Source organism: Tachypleus tridentatus, chromosome 7, assembly GCF_004210375.1.
Source record: "Tachypleus tridentatus isolate NWPU-2018 chromosome 7, ASM421037v1, whole genome shotgun sequence".
NCBI lineage: Eukaryota > Metazoa > Arthropoda > Merostomata > Xiphosura > Limulidae > Tachypleus > Tachypleus tridentatus.
The window spans coordinates 138667461-138694829 of NC_134831.1; the positions used below are offsets into that span (position 1 = coordinate 138667461).

General features: G+C 30.5%; 1 protein-coding gene across 2 annotated transcripts; it reads left to right on the forward strand.

The window, feature by feature from the left end:
• The first annotated feature begins 975 nt into the window (after positions 1-975).
• LOC143256712 (glutathione S-transferase 3, mitochondrial-like) lies at positions 976-26641 on the forward strand. 2 transcript variants are annotated; one of them, XM_076514317.1, is made up of 6 exons: positions 976-1099; positions 8534-8678; positions 11292-11356; positions 12999-13056; positions 22018-22090; positions 26317-26641. In XM_076514317.1, the coding sequence occupies exons 2-6, from the start codon at positions 8556-8558 to the stop codon at positions 26415-26417; spliced, it is 420 nt and encodes a 139-aa protein (XP_076370432.1). In that variant the 5' UTR covers positions 976-1099; positions 8534-8555; the 3' UTR covers positions 26418-26641. The 2 variants fall into 2 exon arrangements, with proteins under 2 accessions (XP_076370432.1, XP_076370433.1); XM_076514318.1 differs by having other exon boundaries at positions 1059-1095.
• Positions 26642-27369: the final 728 nt, after the last annotated feature.

The window sequence follows — 27369 nt, forward strand, 5'->3', positions numbered from 1 at the left end:
TAAAATTTACAAATAAATAAGAGGGAATAATGTATAAGCACAGTACTTGAAATTCGTTTGGGCAGAATGAAGACCTTTGTTTCTCTTTCTAATAACTACATTTTTTTTGTGTGTGTGGGGGGCCAGTAATATCACCATTGAAATTCGCGTATATGATTCAGTCTTATTACTCACCAGGATCTCTACAGCCTACCCTCAAATTGTGGTTATTTTAGGTAAGATTAGAATAAACTTATCTCTGAAACCTAGGGTGCAGTCAAATACGTCAACCTTCTAAGACCAAAAACCGTAAATCTCAAATTGGTCGAGATAACGGAGCTATAAGCTAAGAGTTTATACTTAAAAAAGCAAAACAAAAATAAACTTAAAGCCACGACAAAAAATATTAATCTCACTCAAACATAGAAAAAACGTTAATAATTACATTTCACTTATCCAATCTTGTTTAAGCCGTAGTGAAATTGATGATATAATTAATTCCTAAACCACCGATATATTTGCCGTATACGATTCGACCAGATAAAACACGTTGCTGACGAAAGGTCTCGTAAGTGCTAGATATGGATTATTTTTTTTACTGAGATGTATTTCGAAATGAAAGGCCAGCATTCACTCTTTCTACATCACTTACCTAATACCAATTGAATAAAAACATAAATCTTTAATCAATTTATTTTGTGTTTGTTTTTTTTGTTTGAATTTTGCGCAAAGCTACTCGAGGGCTATCTGCCCTAGCCATCCCTAATTTTGCAGTATAAGACTAGAGGGAAAGCAGCTAGTCATCACCACCCACGGCCAACTCTTGGGCTACTCTTTTACCAACGAATAATGGAATTGACTGTAAATTATAACGCCTTCACGGCTGAAAGGACGTGCCTGTTTGATGTGACAGGGATACAAACCCGCGACCCTCGGATTACGAGTCGAACGCTTTAACTCACCCGGCCATGCTGGGCCATCAATTTATTTATTCAAGATATTATTATTTTCACTTTAAACATGATGCTTGTTTTGCAGAGGGCGTTCTCCTGTATTTACATAGAATATTTAAATAGCGCGATTTCGCGATAATTTTCCTGCTTTAACTGTTTGGTGGTGTGTGAGTAAATTTTATGAAAAATAAGTTACTTTTAAAATTGAAATCATGTTTTATTGTCATAGGAATTTTGTTGTTTTGTGCTTAGATAAGTTATAAAACAGAGATATATATCTTATTTTAATAGTAAAATCTTAGTTTAAAATAAAAAGGTATATTGGGGATATAGTCCCTCCATTTGTAAATTGTTACTTTACTATTATTACTACTGCTACTAATTCTAGTACTAATACCAGTTAGTTTGATCGTTTATCATCCTTAAATTAAGGCTTAGTACTAGCACAAGTATCACTAGTAAAACAAGCTCGTACGTAGATAGACACATCAATTTTACACTACATCCTAAACAGGTGTCGTTAACAGGTTTTGGTAATATTTACACTCTCAGGCTACATGTGGGATTGGGGAAGCTTAACCGCAAGTTATTTGTGGGTTAACAACAGGTGGATGTCACTACTTAAAATATGGAAATTTGGTGTCTGAAGAGAAGAAAATATAAACTAAATACACATTCGTTATTTATCAGTACCTAGATGCAAAAAAAACATAAAATGATAGAAGGTGGGATTTGTAACTTTTTCGTTAGCCTTTTAAGTTTTTGTATTTAATTTTGTGGCCAGGCATATCCTACTTCTAGTACTTACTGTCATCTTGGCCTGTGGTTTGAGAGTTTATGGCTTGTGTCATATTGCTACAGAAGTGTGCTTCTTTTTATAGCATGTAAACTATAAGAGTAGCAGTTAAATTATGTGCAACTTGCTATTTATCAAGTGATCTAAATCCATTTGTAAAATAACAGCATTCTCCTTGCAGCCAGCAACACCCAAAACTGTAATACAGTCGAACTTGACTATTCTCTCATCAGTATTATTAACATGTGAAAAAAAGAATAAGGGTACCATTACAAAACCTTGAGGTACCACACTTGCTATATGAGTTTAGAGTGACTGAACTCTTGTGTATGTTCTGACTAAGATGATTTTTGTAGCAAGATAATTCACTTACATAAGTTACCATCAGCTGGAATAGAAGCCTGCATTTTATATAAACTTAAAATGTTAATTGATGATTATTTCAAAGTAAAGGGTGTTCTTGTATTTTTACCTTAAGAGAGTGTGTGTGTGTGTTTATAAAAAACATTCCTAAAATAGTAAGTTATTCTATATTCTTCACGGGTTATGTTAAACAATTCTTGATCTCATCCATACTTTGCATCTAAACAACATCAAGTTTTATGTATTGAATATATTACACTTTCAGTTTTGTCTAGTCCAACAGACTTTCCATCATGATTACCAGTGTAGAAGTTGGTCTCGTGAGTTTATGCCATCTTGTGCTGTTTTGGTTCCAGGAACCACAGTAGTTTTAATGATCTATGTATATTGCCCTCCCCACTCACTGTTAGTTCACCTGTATGATGCAGGCAATACAAGACTAATATAAGTATGTCAGTCTGTTAAAATCAAATCAAAGAGCATATACTGTGCTTTGAAATATCTTTGTGCACAAAAAAGAATCTTTCCTTACTAATCTGCATGTAATATATTTCATCATTAGATGGTTTTGTGTGTTCCATTGTGTCTGCTTCAGCTAACATGCACCTTGTAAATGCAATAATTCTTCAGGTAGCTTTAAAAAAAGTCGAAAGTTTCAATACCAACTTTACTCATTCTTTGCATTAATCTTTCTTGTGCTAAATCATTAGATCCTACAATCCATATTGGGTTTATCATTAATTTGAGCATGCACTGTGCAATAGCAGTATCAGTTTCTGTGTTTTGAAATTAGACCAATAATATCATGTAAAAGGAATCTGCAAGTCGATGAGTACAAAGTTTGGTAGCTTCCACTGATTTATATCACCAATTATTTCTAACTTCCAATACGCTTGTTACAAGCTTTAAAAATGATATTTTTGTAGGATTCACCACTTTTTAGAAAGAATGGCATCTGACTTTATAACACCCAGATTATGAAGAGAACTCTATATATTCCTAAATCCATCACATCAACTAGCTGTATCCTTGTTTTTATGTTTATAATTTTATTGAATGTGAGAAAATTTTGTTTCACTAGTCTTAAATATTCTTTTAATAGATTGTTTCTGTGGGTGAGATAAGTGTGGATTTGATATATGTAGATTTAAAAAAGAATTTGACAAAGTGCTGCTTAAGACTTGCACAAATATTATTTGGTGTGGGTGATAGGTTGACTTATTTGTAAGAAATCTAGCTGGATAGAAGAAAGCAGCAGGTTGTTATAAATGAAAATTTGTCTAACTAGGTTACTGACACAAGTGGAGTATGCCACAACTCTGTGTTGGGACCTTTGCTCTTAACTTGCATCAATGATGTAGATGAAAGAATGGTAATTTGGTGATAGTATAAAGCTTTGGATGTTGCTGGCTTTGAGGAGGGTGTTGCCACTTTACAAAAGGAGTTAATTACTTAGTGAGTTGGGAAAATAAATGGCAGGTGTCATTTAATTATAACAAATGCATTTAAAATATTCTAATCTGAATTATGAGTGTAAATTTGATGGGAGTAATCTGTGTTATGAAAGAAAAGTATCTTGATGTTCTGTTTGATCAGTCTCTTAATTTGTCCAAGCAATATACTGTTCTAAGTGGTAGGACAGAGGATTCTCAGTTGTATCCACAGAAATACTGAATACAAAATATTAAGTATTTATATTAAAGATTTATCTACGAATATTTAAGCCTTTACTGAGTCAATCTGAGTGCAGGATGACTCTCATGGTAAAAATAAAAATACTTTTCATATTATGGTTAGGTTTTTATATTTAATTTACAGAGCCTAAATGAATATTGAAAGTTTTTTTGTTTTTTTAATGGTAAAACTTTTGTTTATTTCCTCTACCCTAAAACTAACTTAGGTAAACTATCAAGGTACACATTGTACAGTGAAATGAAAAGTGGAAAATTATTAAACAAATTGAATCACACCTTTTAGTATTTCTTTGAATGTATCTTTTTGTTGCCACATCTTAAGTTAATGATAAAGTATTTACAATTTGAATTGTTTCCTTTCACATCTATGAGGCTTGTATCATAGACTGGGATATATCTTGGCAAGTGGAGAAACTAGAATGTTAAAGTTGTATCTTGTCATTATATGAGTTAGAAAGTGTGGGAAATACTCTATTGAAGCTGTAGAAATCAAAAAGTATTATTTCAGTCTACATGCATGTCACATGACAATACCAGTATAGACTGAGAATTGTTTTCTATATTTCCTTTAGAAATTCGAGGATTCAAATATAAAATATAAAAATATGCAAATTATATTTCAATTCCTAGTGTATTAATTTACATTTTAAAATAGTTGTTTGATAAATTTCTAATGCAATTATAAAATGTCATGGTATGTGCAACAGTTTGAAAGCATGATTGAGGGGTTAATCAAACACACTGAACTAATCAAATCTTGCACAAGTCTTGGATTAATTACTAATTTTGATTAATGAATTATTCTGTGACATTGTTGTAATGGATACTCAGTTTATTGCCCAACTGTACTATGAAGTGTAATAATAAAATATTTATCTTGGTGCATTAGCTTATTTGAATAATCAAAATATCACCAGTATGACTTCTCATTATTAGTTTTGATTATTTTAAGTTTTTTTTTAAGTTAAATTGATTGATATAACCATACATGAAATTTATTTACTAATCAAAATTAGTATATCTGATTACTTGCTATTTTTGATTAATCCAATGTTACTTGCAGTGTTGGCATCTGTTTCACATTTACCTTGTTTGTAGTAAACAGTACTAACATAGCTGTACCTTAAATTGCATATTTGTTACAAGCTATAAACCATCATTACTTAGGATAATCTTGCTTTAATAAAAAAATTTACTGTTTGTTAATATTCATTATTTGCTTATGAAAAATGTAACTTGCTCATTTTACTGTGTCCCCTGGTGGTACAGCAGTAAGTCTACAGATTTACAATGCTCAAATCATGGTGGACTCAGGAGATAGCCCAATGTGGCTTTGCTATAAGAAAAACATGCACACACATTTTACCATGCCTGTCAAAAAACCTCACTACATATGAATTAATAAGAGTAACAATATGTAACACTTAAGTTCTTACCCACATTATACAAATGGGACTGAAAGCACTGAAAAAGAAAAATAAGAGTATTGTTACATACCATTTAAATACAGTCTAGTAGTTAACTTAAAGTTTTGATTTATTGATTTCTCAACTCGACCTGTGGTTTTAGTTGTTTCTCGGCTGTACTGTAGAGTGTATTAATTATTTTAATGCACATTTTCTAAATTCCATCATTATCAGTAACAACGTGCTTAAGTTTGTGATGCTTTTGTACATATAAAAGTTTTGTATGTTTTCCACACTGATGATACAGTTAGATACAAAAAAGGAAACATCTGTACTTAAATATTTTATAGTACTATAATTTTAATGTTTCTTATAATACTTTGTTTCAATTTTATGAATCATTTTAATTGCTGCAAAATGTTTTCATCATTCGTTTTGCTATGTACAAAATGTAGTATTATCTCTTTTTGCAGGATTTGATTAAATTCTTTTCTTATTTGTTTGTAATTTACTTCAGAATAATACAAGAATCTGTACTAGTTTTATCTGTGAAATCTGAGGACAGTTATTTTTAAATAAATTTTTATTATAGTCTTGTAAGGAGAAACTTGGAACAATATTAGTCCTATATTTAGCTTCTAGGTTTCATTCAACACTACATATATGATACTCTGGGGGTACAATGTTTCACCCCACATTATTTGTATATAGCCTACCTTTTATTTATTTATTTTTTTTACTTTTTTTTTTTTTTTAAAAAAGGCATCTTGAAAGTTTGTTTGCAATTTTAGGTTTGTTTCAAAGTGAGAATTATGTCAGGAAATTCTTTCAAAAGAGTGTTTCCAAATGCGAATCTAATTAGATAGGTAATTTGGTAATTATAACTTCTACTTTTCAAGATGAGAAATTACACATTGTTGAATAAAATTGGCATCTCATTAGAAAGAAATGATTATATTTTAGTAAAACAATTGTGAAACATTTTGTCAGTTGAATACAACAGACCAAAGATTTTCAAAAAATGATTGGAAAATACAAAACATACTTGTACGGGAAAAAACAATTTTTGTCTGAACACGCACACATACAAAGACAATTCATGTAAAGAAAAACTTAATTGCATACAATTGAAATATTGTTGAAAAACTTCTTACACTTATAAAAAAAATTACAGAAATATTGCTGATTGACTTAATTTGATTACCATGTTCAAGTCTTGTAACCTTTCACAAATTATATATCACATGCTTTATCAAAGTAATGCCACATTTTTATAAGAAAGTACAAATTTTCACAAAGCTCTGTATTTATTAATAGGAATGCAACATCAAAAATTTTTTGAAGTGAGAGTCAGCAATCATGAATGTGAGACATTGTCCTGGATCTGATAATTTGTCCTGTAAAACAATTTGTGGTTAAAAAAGTAACTAAATCCTAGATTGTTTTACCTGAAGTGCTTTTAATATTTTATGATGAGTAAATCAGAATGGTCTCTTAAAGTAACAAAATAAGCCACAAATACAAAGGTTGGTCTCGTGATGAGACAGACTTGACATGCTGAATGTAATCGATTGATTCTGATTTGTAATCAGTTCACAAATTCCACTAATTGCCCAGTTCTAATAAAAGCAATGTTATCTTTAAAAAATGCATCGCATTTTGTAATGATGAATAACACTAAAGACTGATATTTAAAAATTGTGTTCACTAAGAATAAAATGAAACAACTTCAGAAAATAACCTGAAACTGTGAGAGATTGCAAAGGTAAGTCTTCATGTATTAAGAAATGAGAATATGGTATGAGACTTGGTAATTAATTTGCTTATTTTATATAACTGATTATTTGTGTGCATCGGGTAGCATAGGTAAGATAATTGAAACTATGATTAAATTCGTTAATGTTGTGAAAATAACTAATTAAAATTTTCTAATTACCATCATTAGTTATTCAAACTATCCAAATTCCTTGTAATGTGTTGCAAAAATTAGTTATTTCCTGGATATAACAAATATAAAATGTTTTGTAATTATATCTATACTAGTTCCATTGAAAATATTTCTTAGCAATCAATTTGGGCAAATTTTCCATCTTATGTCCTTTAAACAATTTCATAAAAAAATTTGTGTTTTAAGTGAAATTATAATCTGTCTGCTAAGGTGAATATCAGTATTGTGGAAAAGCCATCTCTTCCCTCTCCAATAATCTAATCCACTGGTCAATCAAATTAACACGTTCTTGACAAGGTATGTGTAACAGCTTATGTGATGTATTTGTCTAATCCAAGAAAGAACTGGAAGATACCCTTGTATAACCTTTCTTGTAGATCTGTCAAAGGCACTTGAAGGTTAAACACTAAAATATGTTTATGGAATATGTCAGTTTTGATGTGTTACCATTTTTCTTAGTTTTTGGATGCTTATGTACAAGAATGTGGTTGCTGGCAAGTTCTGTAGGTGAGAGATTTATGTACAAATGTTACAATAAACAAATAACATAGCTCCATTACTAGAAACTAATTAATGTTAAACAAAAACTTCTGTAAATACATATATTTTCATACTTTTTGTAAATAATTATACAACTTCATTTTGATGAAAATTTCAGTTCATATTCAATTAGATGTAATTGGAACAAAATATGGATAAGTGTTTCTGTTGTTTGTACACTATCTTTTATTTCCAGCACTGTGAATTGCACATTTCAGCCATTTAGGTATATCTTATAAAGTTTACATTCTTATGCTTTCTAAATTTCACTCTAGATGATAATACTAAGGTGAAAGTTGAGAAGATTTACTGTTATCTATGATGCTTCTTAACATTTACTTGTACGTTTTGCAAGCTAGAGAAAGATTGTGAGAGTGATAAGTGTAAGAATTTGAAAGATACATAAATATGCTCTTTATCTCCCCTTTTATTTTAAGTAGTATTAAACTTAAGAGCCCAGTGCTTCTCTACTGGGTGAATGAGATCAGAGTGAATAGCTATTACCAGTTATACAACAAATTGTCAAGAGCAACAAAATTAGTTATTTATTCTCGTTGTAGTTTGATAAATACATTTTTTAAATTTTTTGTATTAATTCTGATTGTTGTTTCATGTATATTTAAGTCTTAAGGAATTTTTGCATTTTAGTGTTCTTTTTTTTTTTTTTTTGTCTCATTTCAAACTGGAATGAATGAGCTGTTGTGAAAAAATTATAGGAATGAAAAATATTGGAAAAAGTTGAAGTACTGAATTAAACTAATATATATTAAAGATTATTAACTTCCTAGTTTTCTGTATTAAACCAGTTTTTGTTCTTAAAAGTGAACTTGCTGTTTATACATTTATTTCCCAAGGTTATACTGAGAGCTATCTACCATGGTGACCCTGGAAATTCCCTCAGACTATGGCTATGTTATTCTAGTGTCCGTTGGCTCAGCATTTGTCAATACGTGGATGGCAATGAAAGTTGGCGCTGCTCGGAGGAAGTACGAAATTAAGGTAATGTTCCTGTTTCTGAAATAGGAAATGTAGTAAAGTGGTTCTTGATTCTCAAGGTGCCTGTTGCCTCTGAAAAGTGTTCAGACATTGCTTTTTACCATTTCAAAAATCTTGATTTTGTTTGGTATTTATCAGCCTGCCACATTTTCTTTTGTTGTATTTAATTAGCCAAGATGAATAAAGTCCACTAAATAACAAGGCTGTTATACAATTGCCATCAAATTTCCTGCTTTGTTTTCTTATTAAATTATAGTTTGTAGGATGTTTTTTTGTAAATTAACCTGAAGTTTTTACATAAAATGCTGGAGTGTATCTAAGTATAGTGTACTGATGTTACAGAAGATTATTTGAAGGCATTTATTGACTTATTAACCCTTTCATGGCAGGTCACTGGTCAAAGACCATATCATCTCATTAGCTAACTTGCATTCAAAATATTAAAGTACTATTTTATGAGTTTGTTCAAAAGTTTGGAATTGAATTGTAGATTATAGTTCAAACTTTTAAGTTAATTTAAGAATAAATATTAGAAGAACACTCCTGAATATAGGTTTCAGTAAGTCACATGGTATGTTGAATGAAACATTGGTTAAAATTAGATGTTTGTGATGTCAGAGTACTAAGTCTATAATTTTTTTTACAAATAAGAAACTCAGATTACTAATAAGTTAGAATGTAAAATGAGAACCTCATATCTTTATATTTCACTGAGATATGGCATACGTACTGAATCAGTGATCCCTTCATCTCTTTACATTTTTGAAATGGTCCCTTATATACACTTCCATTTATGATGTGTGAAAAACCCATCAACAGCCTAGAATATCAACCTAGTGATTTTCTCAGCCATCTTAATCTGTGAAAAGACTTGTACCTTCTTTTGAACCAAATTTTTAAGAAAATAGGTTGTCTTTAGTTTGAATGAAGTTTCATATATTTTTTAAATCTAAATAATCTTAGTTACTAAGCTTAATGAATTATAGTAGAATTTTATGATATCAGCATAGTAATTTTTGTTTATTGGTTATTCAAATATATATAAAACCTTTTCAAAAATATTTCGATATCCTCCACTGTGAAATTTTGTAAGCCTTAACAATATATATCCAACAGCAACGAAGTTCAAACGTCATAATGAGAAGAGATAATTGTTTGGTCTACTTCTTGATTTATTGTTCTATGTTATAAGAAAAATAAGTTTAATAATTCTAAATAGTAATAATTATATACATAATGTATAATAATTGAAAGGTGACCATATATTACAAAATAGTAGTTTTTAAAACACAGCCAAGACGTGGAGGATTAAAGGTCAGTTTTATATTATTGGATATGTATCATGAGTATGCATGCACCACATCAGTGCAAGTTATGTCAGCTAAGCATGACTGATAAACACCCGCAAGCGCATATGCAAACATACACTACTACTCAGACAAAACATTTGTATTTTTGTGTTATGATATGTAGGCTCCACATAAGTATAGAAAATGACAAAATATCTTAACAAAAATATGAAATGTAACTGACATTATGCAAGTAGTACTTGATATTTTTGAAACAAGTTTTTTTATCATAACATGAAATTACTTTGTACTTACACTGGTAATGAAACAGCCTTAATTTTTTTCACAAAAAATCTTTAGTAAACGTATTTTATTTAAAAATCTGATTTTCTGTACATAAAATACTTGTACTATTTTACTAAAATTCTACCAAATTTTGTGAAGATGCACATGCTGTATAAAAGTTAGTGTAAATACTAAACATGCAAATGTGTAGATGAACTCCTGTATATTATATACTGAACCTCTTGCAAAATGGTTACTACAGTTTAATTTTTATCACTGATACAACTGAATGCATCTTATGTCATTCTTTGTCATCAGATATACATCTGTTTTAAGTTTAAATTTAAGTGTTTTGTTATTTTTCAATATTTAAGTAGAAGTAAAGTAAAAGGTTTAATTATATCAGAATTCATATGATCCCTTTAAATATTTATCTGCTCTTAGTTTTTTTATTTAATGTAATCTATATATTATTCTGTCAATGTGCATCTTAAGTTTTAATGAAAAATATCTGAAAAATAAACATATTTTAACTTTATGCTAAATTTTGATGTTAAAGAAAGTTCATCATGGTCAAATCATTTAAATTGTGACAGTGATATGAAAGGTAGAAAACAATATTGTGTTACATGGATATATCTAATGATGCTGGTTATTTGTTTTCTATAGTTGTGAGCAATGCCTATTTGGTTCATAAAGAATCTTCAACCTTAATAACATTCCATGACTTGTGTTGTTTTTGAATTGTTTGTTTACTTTTGTTTGTTTAATGTCAAAATTGTTTTGCTGAGCAAAAGATGATTATTTGTAACTTCTGTTCAAAAGTAAGTTAGACTGAAGTACATATATTGTAAGTACCTCCAGTGTTTTATTATTATGTATGGCTTTTTCTCTGAGAAGTGTTGTGTAAAGTTAATGATTTGTATTTGCTTTAACACTTATCTTAATTAACTACTATCATTGTATGTCATTTTCAAATTTTTATTTTCAATATTTAGGTAGAACATGTGGTCATTAATAGTGTTGTTTTTTTTTAATGTAGTATCCTATAATGTACAGTGATTCCAACAATGTCTTCAACTGTATCCAGAGGGCTCATCAGAATTTGTAAGTTTGAGATTTAAGTTATAGGATAGTTTAGAATAAGACTTTGTAAGCTTAACCTACTTTCAGAGGTTGCTGTAAGAAATTTTAGGTCCAAACCATTAATTTAGATTTGTTACAACAGTGGAATTAGATTCTGTAAGTGTGCCAACATTTGTAATGTAACATAGAATTAGCTACAATGTAGTAAATGTGCTCAATAGTCCTATAAATTGTTTCCAGTAGCATCATAGTATCTTTGATTTTATATTGTATATATTTGGTTTAAAGGAAAAGTACACCTACTTGCTAACAGGGTCTATATTTTGTTTTTCCTCCATTAAAATATATGACATATGTAAATGAATTATGCTATGAACAGAGAAGTAACAAATTGAAAAGTTTCACTCATTATGGACCATTGTTAATACAATAAAATATAGTAATTATCAATGTATCAGTAAAACTGTGGGCCTAAAGCCCACATCATTTATTGGGTCACTATAATGCAAACTTAATTCTGGAACTTGTATTTTTCACTTTTTCAATTCAATGATCATTGTCTCTGCCATTATGATATTTTAACCAAGTTATGATTGGTAATTGATTTGTCTACTTAGTTACACGTTAATATAACTTGATGCCAAATTTAGGGTCTGCTTTCAGGTAATCCCCATAACAGTGTTTTCATGGAATACTTTGGTTCTTTAAGGGGTTGGGGAAAATATTTTTACCTTTGTTCAAGTAATGGAACTGAGATAATTTATTCGGCATCTCTTAGAAATTGGTAAGTAATGGTTTAGAAGAAAGTGTTTGGAGGGAAATCCCTGAGTTACCCAAATGGTAGGGAGAAACATTAATGTTAGATATTTAGAATTAATCCAAAACATGTATGGAGTTTTTTTGTTTTGTTTTTGATACCTTGAAATCTAATAGTTCTGTTGTTTTTTGTAATAAGTATTTTGGAAAGGTTTAGTAACATTACAAAAACAAAACATACATAAACAGGACAAAAAATGACAGGCCTTTTATCTGTTCTGCTTATTTGATTGTTGTTTTTATTTCTCTAGTCTTCAGTGTAAACTGTTTTACTCACCAATAGGTTTCCTTTTTGTTTTAAGTTTCAGTATATAAGGGCTCTGCATGGCCAGGTGGTTAAGGCACTCAACTTGTAACCTGAGGGTGGTGGGTTTGAATCCTCCATCACACCAAACATGCTTGCCCTTTCAGCCATGGGTGCATTATAATGTGATGGTCAATCCCACTATTATTGGTAAAAGAGTAGCCCAAGAGTTGGCAGTGAGTGGTGATGACTAGCTGCCTTCCCTCTAGTCTTACACTGTAAAATTAGAAATAGCTAGTGCAGATAGTCCTCATGTAGTTCTGCACGAAATTCAAAACAAACAGTATGCAAGTCTTGTTCTGATAATCTCACAAAACCTTATCAGAACAAGACTTGCATACTGTTTTTTTTTTCAGTGGCTTAATGATAATGTTTTGAGTTATCTACAGAATATTTGCATTCCTTTATGCCTCAAAGTTAAAGTGCAACCTAAAGCAGTTAAAGAAGGTAAGTAATTTTGTATTTATCTGATGTTTAAATTACATGTGTATTTATTTTGATAGTTTATAATCAAACTTACACCTTTCTTCATTTTTTATCTAGCCTAGAAAATTATACACAGTTTCAAGTTTTGTTGCTGTTGGGTGGAATCCATTACCCTGTAAGTTTCTATATTATAAGCCTGTTTCTCAAATAAAAGGTTATGTATGTGGAATTTTATGCTGTCATAATATTAGAATTTAGTTTGCATAGCATTTTTGATACCCATAATTTTTAAGATTTTGAAAGATTATATTCAAATTAGTGTCATTTGTTCTTTCTTCATCAAAACCTTGGAGCAAAAATGAAGGAATTAAAATGGGTAATGGGAAGAAGTCAGATAAAGGTTGTTTTGGGAAGGATGGAAATGAAAGTGCTGGGTTTGTGTGGGTGAATAGTAGTAGTAGTAGTAAAAAAAAGTTTGAGTTATAGAAGTAGTTTTAGTTAGCATTCAAGCACCAGTTTCAAAGAGAATTGAATCATTGTCTTCTTGCAGTAAGGAATCAGATGATCATAGTGGATACTTTCTCATTAAGTAATAGTCATTTGTTGTTAGGACTGGAATTTGCTTCCCAGTTCTTAAAGTATAAGACAATATAGAACATGTTGATTATTTCGTTGTTGGTTCAATGGAGCATTAGTTTTTGTAATACATATTAAAGTGAATGATGTGGGAACCTGTAAATCAGAAAACTTGTTTAAAAAGTAGAAATAGAAGTACATGTGTGGCCCTTTGAAGAATGTTCCCTTAGACTAGATATAACAATGAATTATTTAAGTTCCAAGGGTTAAAAGAATTATTGAGATGCTTAGAACAATGGGCAGGCTGGTTGGACTTTAGGATAATTTTCAAGTAAGGATAAATTATATGCCATAAATGGGATCCGTTTAATTAGGTTTGTAGGAGAATGTGTTGGAAAGCCCTACAGGTATTCATTAAAGCTAGTTTAAACTAAACTTGCATTGCAGAGAAAGATAGGGAAACTTGGAATACACAGATTGATAGGAATATAGCTAGGGCAGCATACAGATCAAAAATAAGGTTTTGAAATAGCAAATTTTATAATACATTTTGAAGATATATTTGTCAAATTTAAATATAAACATATGGTCAAAAATACTTGTAGTTGCTGTTATATTAATGTTAGAAATATTAGGAATGAAAGGGAGAAAACTTAGTAAGTTAAGACTAGTTGAAATGGAAGACTGGTATAGTGGAAATTACTGAAACTTCAGGTGCAGAGAACATTAATAATAAGAATATTTGGAAGTTACAAGTTATTTTATGATGATACTTTTATTTTTAAAGAGTGGTGGAATAGCTCCTTAAGTGCTTGATGAAATGCAGTAGTAAATTAAGAATGAAGGTATAAGAAATGATAGTTGTTAGGTTAAATCCATGTGGGATAAGCTCAGGGTTTTAAAAGGTTTCAATTAGTAACTGTTATAGGGCACCTGATCAAAAAAATGGGGTTAAAGGAACTGTATAATGAATCCAGTGTTGCTACTTTTAAAATACTGTTAAGTGAGAGAGACTTTAATTATAAACACATGGATTAGGTTTAAATGGAGTTAGATAATGATGGAAAGTTGTGTGTTGAAGTGATTATAGGTTGGGTTTCAATATTAAATGGTCAAAGAACCTACTTGAGGTGAAGCTATTTTAGGTTTATTACTAAATACCAGTGACTATATAGAAAGTTTGGGTATTGTATAATTAGGTTTTACATTTTGTATGCATTGGTATAACAGAAATAAAATGTTAGTTCTTTTTTTTTAAAAAGCCTGTTTTGTGGCTATGACACGAAATTTTGTCATTTCTGAATTTAGAGAAATTGTTAAATAGGGATATGGGACATATTTAGAATTTTACACATTTCAAGGCTAACAGTGGGAAAACTAATAACAGAGAAAAATGTCAACACAGATCACCATACTGTATTTACAGCCCTGATTATCCTATAAATGTAAAAAAATCCTCCTGAAAATATTTAGTAATTGGACCCAAAATCTTGTACAGGATAAGGTCATGTCTTTATTGGCAAATGCTTTATTATTACAGAATTGTTCAGAATTTTTCTTAACTATCACATTCTTTGATATGTTGGACATAACAGAACCATTGATAATAACTAATATTCAGAACAATTGTTTTGAGTATCACTTAAATGTAGGTAGATGTTATAGTACAAGAAAACTTGCAGGTTGAATACCACATTGAAATGTTTTTACCTGTATTGAGGATGTTTGGTACAACAGAGTGACTTGGATTAATTGGTAAGTTGGATTAGTGTTTGCAACTCATCTTTGATTATAATCAAGTGAAACATGCCCTTTATGGTTTGCCATTTTTTGGTTCAAACTTATAAGTGTAAACCTGCTGAAAAATCTGATTGAAGAAAAGGATCTTGGTATGTTGATGGATAGATCACTCAAATCACTGGGGCAGTGTTCTGTTGTTAGTAGTAAAGGTAATAGGATTTTAGGGTGTGTTTGCAAATCAGTAATGTTATGCTTATATCAATCATTAGTTAGACACCACTTGGAAAAGTGTGTACAGTTTTGACCTCTTCATCTATGAAAGGATATTGACTTATTGGGAAAGATTTAGAAAAGGGCTACTAGGATTAATCCAAGCCTGAAAGGGTTTGCTTTTAGGTACAGGTGAAGATCCTTCACTTAAAAGAAGGGTAAGAAGCGATATAGAATTTCATGAGATATCTTTGAGATCAGTATGGAAAATACCTCTAATATAACAAGATATTGGAACTTTCTAAGATTTGGAAATGACAGGCTAGGGTCAAATTAAAACAGTTATGTTTATAACATGGTAACTGACTTATTGGGTTAATGGCCAACAGCAGTTGTAGAGGCTGGCATTTTAAAAGGGTTTAAGAGGGAATTTGGAACTTTACTGAAAAATGAAGTGTGTGAAAAGACAGTCTTAAAGAATTAAATGATCCCTTTTGGCTAAATATAATGAATTGTGGCACAAAAGAAATTTAAAACAGTCTATCTTTCATTTTGCTACTTGCAAGATTAAGCAAGTCTACAGTTGTATGTTGATTATATTCATGCAAAGCAGAAGCACACATGGCTGAGACAGTCTTCAGTTCTAAGCCAAAAATAGAAGCCCATGATATTTTCATACAATCTTTTGTGTTCACATGAAATTTAGATATATGTTTGTATACAAGTTTTGGTACATTTATTTACTGTTAAATTATGAGAAATAAGTTTTAAAAATTATATTTAAAGACCAAGAAACATGGTACAAGTACATTGTCAATAAAAGGTTAAATTAAGATTGTTTGATTAAAATTTAGTTGTATAAATTTTCATTTGTGTTTAAAATAGTAGAATAGAACAACTTATTCAAACCACAAGAAACTGTTGCATATTTAAATTCTTCATGTAATATAAATACTTCTAATAACTGTACAAGAGTAAAATATTTTGAAACAATCTAAAGAAATCAAAACAAATGTAAAGTACAGCAGAAGTTCAAACATTTTGCATACATCAGGTTACATGTACTATGTGAGGCCAACATATTGCAATTAATTATTATTGACTGTAAAATTAATATAGCTGCATTAACAGTTTAGTTTTTTTGTATGCACTGTTGTTTTTGTAAGTTCAAGTTTACTATTATATACAATGTTTTGGAGTGATTTTCCTAGTTGGACCCTTTAGTTTTATATTCTATTGATTCATTTAATCTTGTAAAAGTGCATTTTTTAATTTAGGTAATTTCCAACTCGGGACGTAGCCATCCTTATAGTTTCAATCTTCATCAATTTTTTGTGGTATTTTTCCAGACTTGAAGTCCCCAGTGGCCTACTATTATCCATTATGTTAATTTATTGTTGTATTTTTTTAATACATGTTCAGTCCATCTCTGCATATGCTCCTTTGATGTTTTTAATGTCTTATACTTTAATTTTTGTTATAGTTAAATGTTTGTGTTTTAGAGAGAGAGGCCCAAAAGTACTCCAACCTGTTTATATTTTGTGGTTTACTTTTTCTTTTGTATTGTTCTCTCAGTTTAGGGTGTTGCTCAGGTATTTGTATACTATATGCCTTATATAATACATCTTATAAATTAACTTTTTTGATTACATCTCCTTAATTTTGAATTTTCCATTGTAACAAAGATTATAATTTAATTTTTTTTCTATGTATCTTCAGTCCTGTGCTCCAACTTTCTGAGTATAAACTGTTGGTGGTTCTTCAACATCTTTAACAATTCTCATCATAAACATTACATCATCTGCAAATCACAAGTCTGACAGCTATTTTACTGTGTTTGATATGACAAAATAAGATGCTCCTAACTTTGTCTTGTTAATTATAACCATATTTATATTTATTGGGATTAAGAGCCACATGTATTTACACAAGTATATAAATAAACTTAAATATAAATGCAATTAGTATACTTTAATTTAATTAGAATTCTTATTTCTATCCTAATTTAAATTAAGCTAGTGAAGTATTCCTCCAATAAAAAAAAAAATAATAATAACTAAACAGTTTCAGACAGTGAGTAGAGGAACAGACAAAAGTAGAAATACAACATAACTAAGATACGCTTAATCAGTTTAATTAAACATGTATGTGATACGAGTAACATTGTACAGTTGCTACTGGTTATATTTTATTTTTCATGTGTTTATAAAACTGATATGAGTTACACGTATATGGTTGTTTTTGAGTTAACTTGTCTTTCCATAACTTAAACTACTCATCAAAAAGCTGTTTCTTGATTAGAGTAATATGACAAGTATAACTTGTGTGTGTGTGTAAAACAGTAATCACCAGAGAGTGTTTATGATAAAGTTTGCATACAGGTATTGAATAAAATCAGCACCAAATATTACATGTTTATTCTGCCTTAAAAATGACTCCTAACAGGGTTATCTGTAATGTTAGTTCTTAAAGTGTAATGCTCAAGCAGTGGTAATAACACTGGTATACCATTAAGATGCTTTTGGTATTATAACAGTGAACAAAAAAGTGTTAAGTGGCAGTAAGACTTATTGGAAGCTGATAAAATGGGTTATAACAAACATTATTAAAGTTTGGTGGAATTCAGAAAAATGGGAGTTGTAATCAAGAGAAAGAAATTCTTTAGAGGAATACAACATCAATCAAGTTGCCAAGCATATGAGAATACCACAATCAACAGTCTGAAAAGTCATGAGACAATGAGGCCACAAATAAAAGCTGTAGTGCCTTGGAATTGCCAGGAGATAAACATAAATGATCAATACTCTGTAGTCCAATTACTAATTTGAGTAGAAAGCAGTAAAAACATTTTGCAAACTGTGGAAGGACACTTTTCTCTCTGGATCAACACCCAAATCTGATAATATGAGTACATGTGCCTCTGTGCTGTAATAATTGTACAGTGAGAAAGTATGGAATGATTTGGATTCAGAAGACTGTTTGTCATTTTGCTTCATTTCCATGAGGAACTTAAAGGCAAAATTAGTTACAGTGAAATGTTAGAATATGATATTGTTTCTTTACTTTAGATAAGAGAACTTGTGAACAAAATATTTAAGGTGATTTTCCATTTCACATTACACAATGTCAAGTCATGTCAGGGACATGCTTTCAGGAATCAAGTAATCAGCAAGCATGTTTTACAGACATAGCAAGTGCAATGTCCAGTTCTCACTCCCTGCTGATTTTGAGCTATGAGACCACCACAGGTCTGGTTTACCATGACATGTCCACTACATTTACAGACCTGATATACATGGTACAACACCAAATAAAGACAACTGTTAAATGTGATAGTATTATACATATATGCATCACATTTCCTGATGAAATACAAGTAATAAAATATAAATGGACGTCACGTCAAATCTTGTTAATATGCTGGTATTGCTAGTTTTATAGTCAGTGCAATTCTGATAATTTTAGCATTGGTGTTGTCTTTCCAAAATCTTGTTAGTTCACCTACTGATGGTTAGTTTTGGAATTATTAACATTAGTATTGGATAGTTTTATAAACTTTTATGGAATTGTACTGTTGCTAAAGCTTTTGTGTATTTCATTTGAAACTGAACTAAACTTTAATATGAATTAATCCAAATTCTATTCAGTATAAGGAGTCATTTATGAAAATGATAGTAATAAAGTTAAGTTTGAAATGATTTTGTGCTGTTGATAACTTATAGTTGCTGAAAAGTTGCAGTTACAGAATAAACATTTGAAAATTGATTTTAAATAACAAATAATAGAAGTTAATAATTTGAATGTGTGTGTTTATAGTGAAAAACATAATGATGCACAATCAGGTACCTTTATGAATAATTATGTTTAGTGCTTGTATACTTAATTTTTATTAGTATATTGCGAATTTATGATGAATTTAATTTACAGTGGGAATTAACCAGTTCATTAATTGTTCTTGAACATAGTATACATACACAGCTGGCCAAAATCTTAAGGCCAATGAACATAGAAAAAATATGCATTTTGCATTGTTAGACTCAACCACTTATTTGAGAAGAGATTTGAAAGATGAAAATAAGAAAAGGGGAAAAAAGTACAGCTTTTTTAGCATTTAATAGGGAAAATGTGAACACCATGAAATTAGCCTAAATACTGGCTGGTCAGAAGTTTAAGACCATACCAAAAAGAAGTCCTAAACAGGGTAGGAAATACCCAACAAGAGGTCTCAGTAGTGAGTTGCACAGCCGTCATTGCAAGTAACTGCAAACATTCACTTTGGCATGGTTGATATAAGTCGATGGAAGGCTGGCTGGAATGTTATTCCAAGTGGTGAAGATGGCTTCACAAAGATCATGCATTGTTTGGAATTGACATCCATTTCTATAGACTTCCCTTGCCATCCACCCCAAACATTTTCAGTGGGGTTCAGTTCAGGCGAATATGCTGGGTGGTCCAAAAGAATCATGTTATTTGCCATGAAAAAGTCCTTTGTCCTGTGGGCATTGTGGATTGCAGCATTGTCCTGTTGAAAGATCCAGTTACTTCCATATAAGCAAGGGCCTTCAGTCAATAAAGATGTCCTCTCCAACGTGCCACACCCCCCAGTGGCTCAGCAGTATGTCTGTGGACTTACAACGCTAAAATCCGGGTTTCAATACTCGTGGTGGGCAGAGCACAAATAGTCCATCATGTAGCTTTGTGCTTAATTCAAAAACAACCAATGTGCCACTGTAGTCAGCTGCTGTTTGGCACTCCTGTATAACCTGAAGCTTTATTGTTTCATGGAAGGAGAAAGCACCCCAGATCATGATGGGACTTTCTCCACTGTATCGTGTAGAAAATGTCTCCAGTGGGATATGCTTGTTGTTCTAGTAACATTGGAAGCCATCTGGACCATCCAGGTTAAATAGTTTCTCATCAGAGAACAAAACATTTGTTCACTTTTCTACATTCCATGTTTGGTGTTTCTCAGCAAAGTTTAACTGAGCTGATTCGTGGTGTGGAAGGAGGCTTGACCTTTGAAGACGTTTATGGTTTTTAAAGCCTTTTTCTCATAGATGCTGTCTTATTGTTCTTGATCTGCCCTCTACATCCATAAGGGCCATAATCTGGTTCGACGATCGGCTGGTGTCTTGCTGGACAACCAATTGAATCCTCTTGCTCAACACCAGCAAAATTTCCTTGGGCCGACCACTTGAAATGTTCGTTCCGTATCCCTCAGGGTCTTTAAAGAAATTTGCAACAGCGATTTTACTACGCCCAATCTCACCAGCAATAGCACATTGAGAGAGACCTTGCTTTTGCAGCTTGACAATTCTGTCACGTTCAAACTCTGTCAACTTTTTAACTTTCACCATTTTTTTACCCAGTGTAACACAGGAGATGTCAGTGGGAGATGTTGACAATGCTAATGCTTGAACACAAATGAGTAAATTTCGTTACATGTTTACTAATTAATGCTTTGTTTCAATATGGTTTTAAACTTTTGATCAGCTAGTATTTAGGCTAATTTCATAGTGTTCACATTTTCCCTATTAAATACTAAAGAAGTTTATTTTTATTTTCCCTTTTCTTATTGTTATCTTTCAAAGCTCTACTCAAATAAGTGGTTTAGTCTAACAACACAAAATGCATATTTTATCTCTATATTCATTGGCCTTAAGATTTTGGCCAGCAGTGTATTTCCTTAAGTATTTTAAAGATAGTCTTTGTAAGTGTACAGTGCTTAAAGAATAGATTGTTTTGTGTACAACAATAGTAGTTGTAATAACTTGTCATTAGTGGTGGAAATCGCATGTTTGAATCCCCATTGCACAAAACATGTTTGCCCTTTGAGCTGTGGGGTAGTTATAAGGTCATGGTCAATCCTATTATTCGTTAGTAAAAAAGTAGCCAAAGAGTTGGTGGTGGGTGGTGATGAGTAGTTGCCTTCCATCTAGCCTTACACTGCTAAATTAGGGACAGCTTGTGCAGGTAGCCCTTGTGTAGTTTTGTGTGAAATTTGAAAACAAAAATGATCGGAAATAGTTAAGATTTTTTTTTGGTTACATATTTTGTGCATTTCAAATGTTATTCATGAGCATAATTTCTTTCAAAACAAGTGTGTACTTTTGTTGTGTTTATTTTTTCAGTTTGAAGCAATCAATACTCTTAAACACTGATCATTAGGCTTAATTTTTATAATACATAATGGTTGATAAACTCATTGTATTTATGTAAACTAAGAGTATTATTTCTCTAGTTTTTCCTGTGCAATAGCTAAACCCCTAAATACCAGCTTACTTGTAAAGTTTGCCATTTATTAAACATTTTTAAGAACCATCATAGTAACATTCATAGTTTCCGGGTTCTAGAAAGGAATATTTAACCAATGTTTACGTACAGATATGTCATAGTTCCAGTGTTTACTGTTGCATAGGATTATATCTGTCAATCAAACATCTAAAATGTTGTTTTAAGAATGAACCAGCAAAAACCTGTGTGAAAAAGTCACAGAAAAACATTTTCAATGGGATAATAATGTTACAGCATAAGATTTGAAATTTGTTTTGACAATTAATATGAAATATTTTTATTTTCAAGAAACAAATGACTTATTTTTATTACTTAGCGTCTCGGAGCAGCAGCTGGATTGGTCTGGTTACTTGGGAGAATTGTTTATACTATTGGCTACTCTACAGGAGGTATGTTTACTTTCATGTGTTGGAGAAAATTGAATTTGTTGATGAATTATCTCTGGATACTAATAATATTTAAATGAACAACCAATCAAATGTATTTAATGAACTTTTTTTTATAATTTTCTTAAAAATTGTGATATAACTGAATTTATGTTGTATAGGGATGTTGGTTGACAATTTCTATAAGTGATGACTTTTTTTAATATTTTAATTTAGTTCTACCAAAACTAAATATACAATTAACTGACATTATGTTCTATTCAGTTATTTATTTACAATTAAAAGTTTTTAGACATTTTTGCATTAAAATTTTTTAAAAAATGTACATAAAGTTCAGCATTGGTTCAAAGTTTCTTTGTCATCATTGTATAGTTTATTAAACTATTGCATCTTATTCATTGTTAAAACTACACACATCAAAGTTCTTTTCATCAGATTCCTAATCAAATGTTTGAAGAATTAATAGCACTACACTTCAATATCCTTTTATATGTTCTCCTAAATAGTAGTAAGTTAATCCCTTATCTTGTCCACATTGGTAACAAACAATACAAAAGCTTTATGAATTCTATCCTTCATTTTGTAAAATTTCCACACACACACACACACACACACACACACACACACACACACACACACACACACACAAAGTTTTTGTATAGTTTAATTTTATGGTAATGATTTTACTTCACAAATACAATTGTTTTTACCCATGAATCAAAGACTCGTAAAACAACAGTATGATGGCTGTACAGGTCTACAGTCTGTTTTAACATATTGTCAAATAATGAGATAAACTAGTTATTTACATTATCTATACATTTCATGATAATTACTAGTAATATGATAAGCTGAATAAAGTACGGCATACATTTTTAGAATACTTTTTTTATTGCTGATGAATTGCACTACAGTATACAGTGCTATATAAATGGATACCTGAAGGCTATAGCTGGTAACTTATCGCATGTATATAAAGCTCTGAATCAAGAATGTAACTAAACTACTAATGAAAATAATTTTGATACATGTTGTTGAAACAACAAATGAGATTTAAGAATCAGAGACTCTGCCAATCAAAAAACTGAAAGAGTATTGAACTTTTGTTAATCAGTGAAATACGTTATTCAAAAGGTGTACATAAAGAGGATCTGTAACAGAAACAGTATACAAAGTATGTATGATATGTAAATATTTGATCTTTCTTATAAACTTTGTTAAATAACAGACCCTATCAGTAAATCTGTGTATTCAATTCAAATACTCTAAGGTTTTTAGATGTAAAACAAAGAATAATTTTATTAGTACCTTAGATTTTTCTCTAATTTGATCTCATAATTTTCACAAAATTATAAATTTATATAGAAAAAAGAATTAATGTTCAGTTTTAGACAATTATTTTATCCCTATTTAAAAAAAAAAAAGAGAGCTCTCTGTATAATGTTTTGATTCCAGAGTAACCTGGTTTTACAAACTGTGTACTTAACATTGGATCCAGAAAACTAATTGCTCAGTTTACTGGTATAATAAAATACAATAATACATGAAATAGCTATATAAAAAATATTCTAATTAAATGTTCCTCCCTCACCTGTTGTATGAATGTAGTTTAATTGTTTCTTCTGTTTTGATAAGTTCCATGTCAGTTATTATTTTTTAATGGATGTCTTTATGATGATGACTCCAAGAGAAATGTAAAATCATGTGATACAATAATTGCATTTTCAAAAACATTTAATGTGATTAACACACAATTCCAAAGACTAAGTGTAACTACTGGGCCAGTGTTCAGAAACAAGTAAACCCCTATGGATTTACAAGCACTCATGGGCACATGTAGGTACTGTAGTCATTCTGTGGCTTTATAAGTGTTGTTAGAGGAGCATTTGTATTCAAAACTTTCAGGAAAAACTTATTTCTGAATTTTGGAGATTTATAATTGATAAACTTTGAGTGAAATTAATTACAATTTGTTTTATAATATCTCTGTATTAAAAGAAAAACTTTTTTAAATCTCTGAACTAGGAATCATTTACAAAATCTGAAAAGCAGTTCTTATTGGAAACTTATTCGTGATGATGAGAAACCCTCTTGAAGTAAAAATATATCTCGACGAAGACTGGTATGGGTATTAACACTTTTGCAAAAGTTGTATAAGTGTTACTACCCACACTAGCCATCCTGAGATACATTAGAAGGTCAATTTCTTGTATTCACAAGTTTTATGCATGTGGTTGGGAACTCTGACCCTGCATTAAGTAAAAGTATCCTTGCAGACACAACTTAGACATTCATCTGTTATGGAATGTTTTTAGGTGATTAAATAAAGTTTACATATAAAAAAAGAAAAGAAATAAAATATCTTTGTTTCTAATTTTGAGAAATTTTATAGCTATGGTGTTGTGTAGTAATCATATAACAAAACATACTTCAAAACAGAAAGGTAATAAGAAATATATTCAGCAATGCAAAGACCTGTGTTGCAACATTTAAGAAAGTGGTATGTTTTACCATTAACAACTATCTTCTTACAATTTCCAAATGTTATTGTAATCTGGGAAAATAACCTCAACCAAATGAAATTTAATAATTCGTATGATTCATGTATGGTTTCAAACTGTTACAGAGGGCAGGCTATAAAATGTAATTTTGTTTCGTTATTTGTGTTTACTTAAGACTACTAAAATACAGTTTCTCTGTTGGTGGTTCCAATAAGCTGTATTATCCTCTGCTTATTCACAATTGAATTACTCTTGTCCCTACCACAAAATCTCAGTCTGCTTCTTCTTGCACTTGATCTTTGCTTAATCTGTTTTGTCTAATACATGTATGGAGCTGTTATTGTAATATTATTTTACCGTTTTTTTATTTCTGACATTAAGTATACATTTGTTTTGTTTTTTTTCACTGAAAGTGTACACCTCCATTTTTCACTCGTGGGAAAAAGATGTTCTTAAGCAAATATTACACTTTATCAAACCTCTAGTATATTATGTTTCCAAGCCTTTTCATTAGAAAAATCATGCTTGCAACTGAACTTGCATACATATGAATCACAAGGGTGCTTAAAGTGATGCAGTATGACAGAGAAAACATTCATTTTTTTTTTAATTTCACTAATGCTTGAATTACATTAGCAAAGTTATAGACTTCATCAAAATTATAATGAAGAGGAAAGTACTCAACCTACTAATGTCTTCAAAAGGTTTGCTGTCATTTTTCTTCATTTTCTTCAAAGTCCTTGTCAAATTTATCAAGATTTCCACTTATTTTCTCTCTGCTTCTGCAGTTTTGTATCCAACTATTTAGTTTTCTTTGTCTTATCCTTTCAATTTTATCTGATCCAAGGTTACTGGTGAGAAGTGGCATTCCCAGAAAATGATATAGCTCAGTGTTAGATGGTGAATTAATTGATAGTTAAGGCTATATGTTTATTCTTAGTATTTTGATGGTTTCATTCTTTGAGAAACTGATATATTCTTCACTTTTTAAAGGTTTGTTTTATTGAGTAGTATAAGAGATTGGGGTTTATATATTCACATTTTTAAAGTCTTTATTGTTTGGCATGCAGAGATTAGAACAGGTGTACATGAGATGCATTCATGAGTTTTTAAATTTTTGAATATTCTTTATGATTTAATAATTATAACTGTAAAATATTGGTTTGGTATGGGCATTTAATCAATAATTAACCCATTGGCTGTTAATCTGCTGTGTAGGGTACAGTCAGTCACCGACAGTTGAATGTAAGTGTGCCCAATATGGTGTATGCCATACAAGAATTCCATAATATGTGTAGTATGTATGCTATGAATGAAGTGTCCTTTGTGTTGCTGTAATAAGACCTAATTTCATTTATATAAATAAATCCTTCTTTAAATAAAGATACACATACATTTTTCTTTTATTTGTATGTGCACTTTTTGTGTCCTTCAGTTAATTTATATAAATTTTTTATTCATGAAATAGATTTGTAAAGATAATTCAGCAACATTTTAGTTTGAATACAATATAAACTTTGTTAGTGTGACAAAATATTTTTAGAAATTAAAGAAATTTAACAAAGGTAAAATAACTTTTTTTCACTAGATAATATTTAGACATTATTAAATTTTCTTAACTCGAATTTGAGTATTGAGTTTTAATTATTTAAAATTTCAATCTCCATGCCATACAAAATTAGTTTTATAATGAAATGGTATTTATTACCTAATTCTTTTCAATGACAGATCCACAGAAGAGAATGCGAGGAGGATTCCAGTATGTCGGACTTCTTTTCCTGCTCTATAGCAGTGTGCATTTTGGTGTGGGGCTTCTTGGCTGGATCTAATTATTGATACATAACTGAAAGTCAGGCATGCTGATACACCATGTGTTAAAAATCATTTAAGCGTACAACTTCCAATACGTTGAAAATTAATGCTGGCCAGTTATACAAATAAAATGTATAGCACAGTTTTCTAATATTAAAATTGTGTTACTTATCTAGTTACATTTACATTGTTTAATTATTCAGAACAAAATGTTTTTAATAAATTTGATTTAAAATTGGGAGTTATATTTTCTGTTTACTTGATTATTAATAGTTTTATATAATAACTGTATTTCAGGATTTATTTCAATTATACAACTCGGATATACAAAGAAATGCATGGTATATTCCAGGGGCCTTCCTATCTTTAGTGCCCCAACTGGTACAGCGGTAAGTCAATGGATTTACAACATTAAAATCAGGGGGCAATCTCCCCTTGGTGGGCTCAGCAGATAGCCCAATGTGGATATTCTCTCTCTCTCTCTCTCTATCATTTAGTGAGATTCACAGAAGATATGTATGTTAAATGCTTACAGTATTTATTCACTTATTTCCTGGTATGACTTCCATAAAGTTATAAAGCAAATGTCAGTACACTAATTATCAGACATAGTGGTATTTATGAACAGTTGAAATCAACCCATGTACTGCTACAGGTGGTTATTGTAAGATTTGGTTTCACATTGGTCAATTACTAAAAACCTCTTTGGGACTTAAGTAGTTTAATTAATGATAGCACTAATAATCAGTGATGTCGAGAAAACCCACTTGTAGAGAAAAATATATATGTAAAAACGGCTTGTTTTGGTTGAAAAGTTTTTTTATGTAGAGGAGTGAACAACGTTTCGACCTTCTAATGATGACCGAGGAAGGTTGAAACATTGATCTCTCCTCTACGTAAAAAATTTTCTCAACCCAAACGAACCGTTTTTACATGTATATAATGATAGCACTATGTAACAAAAGTTTT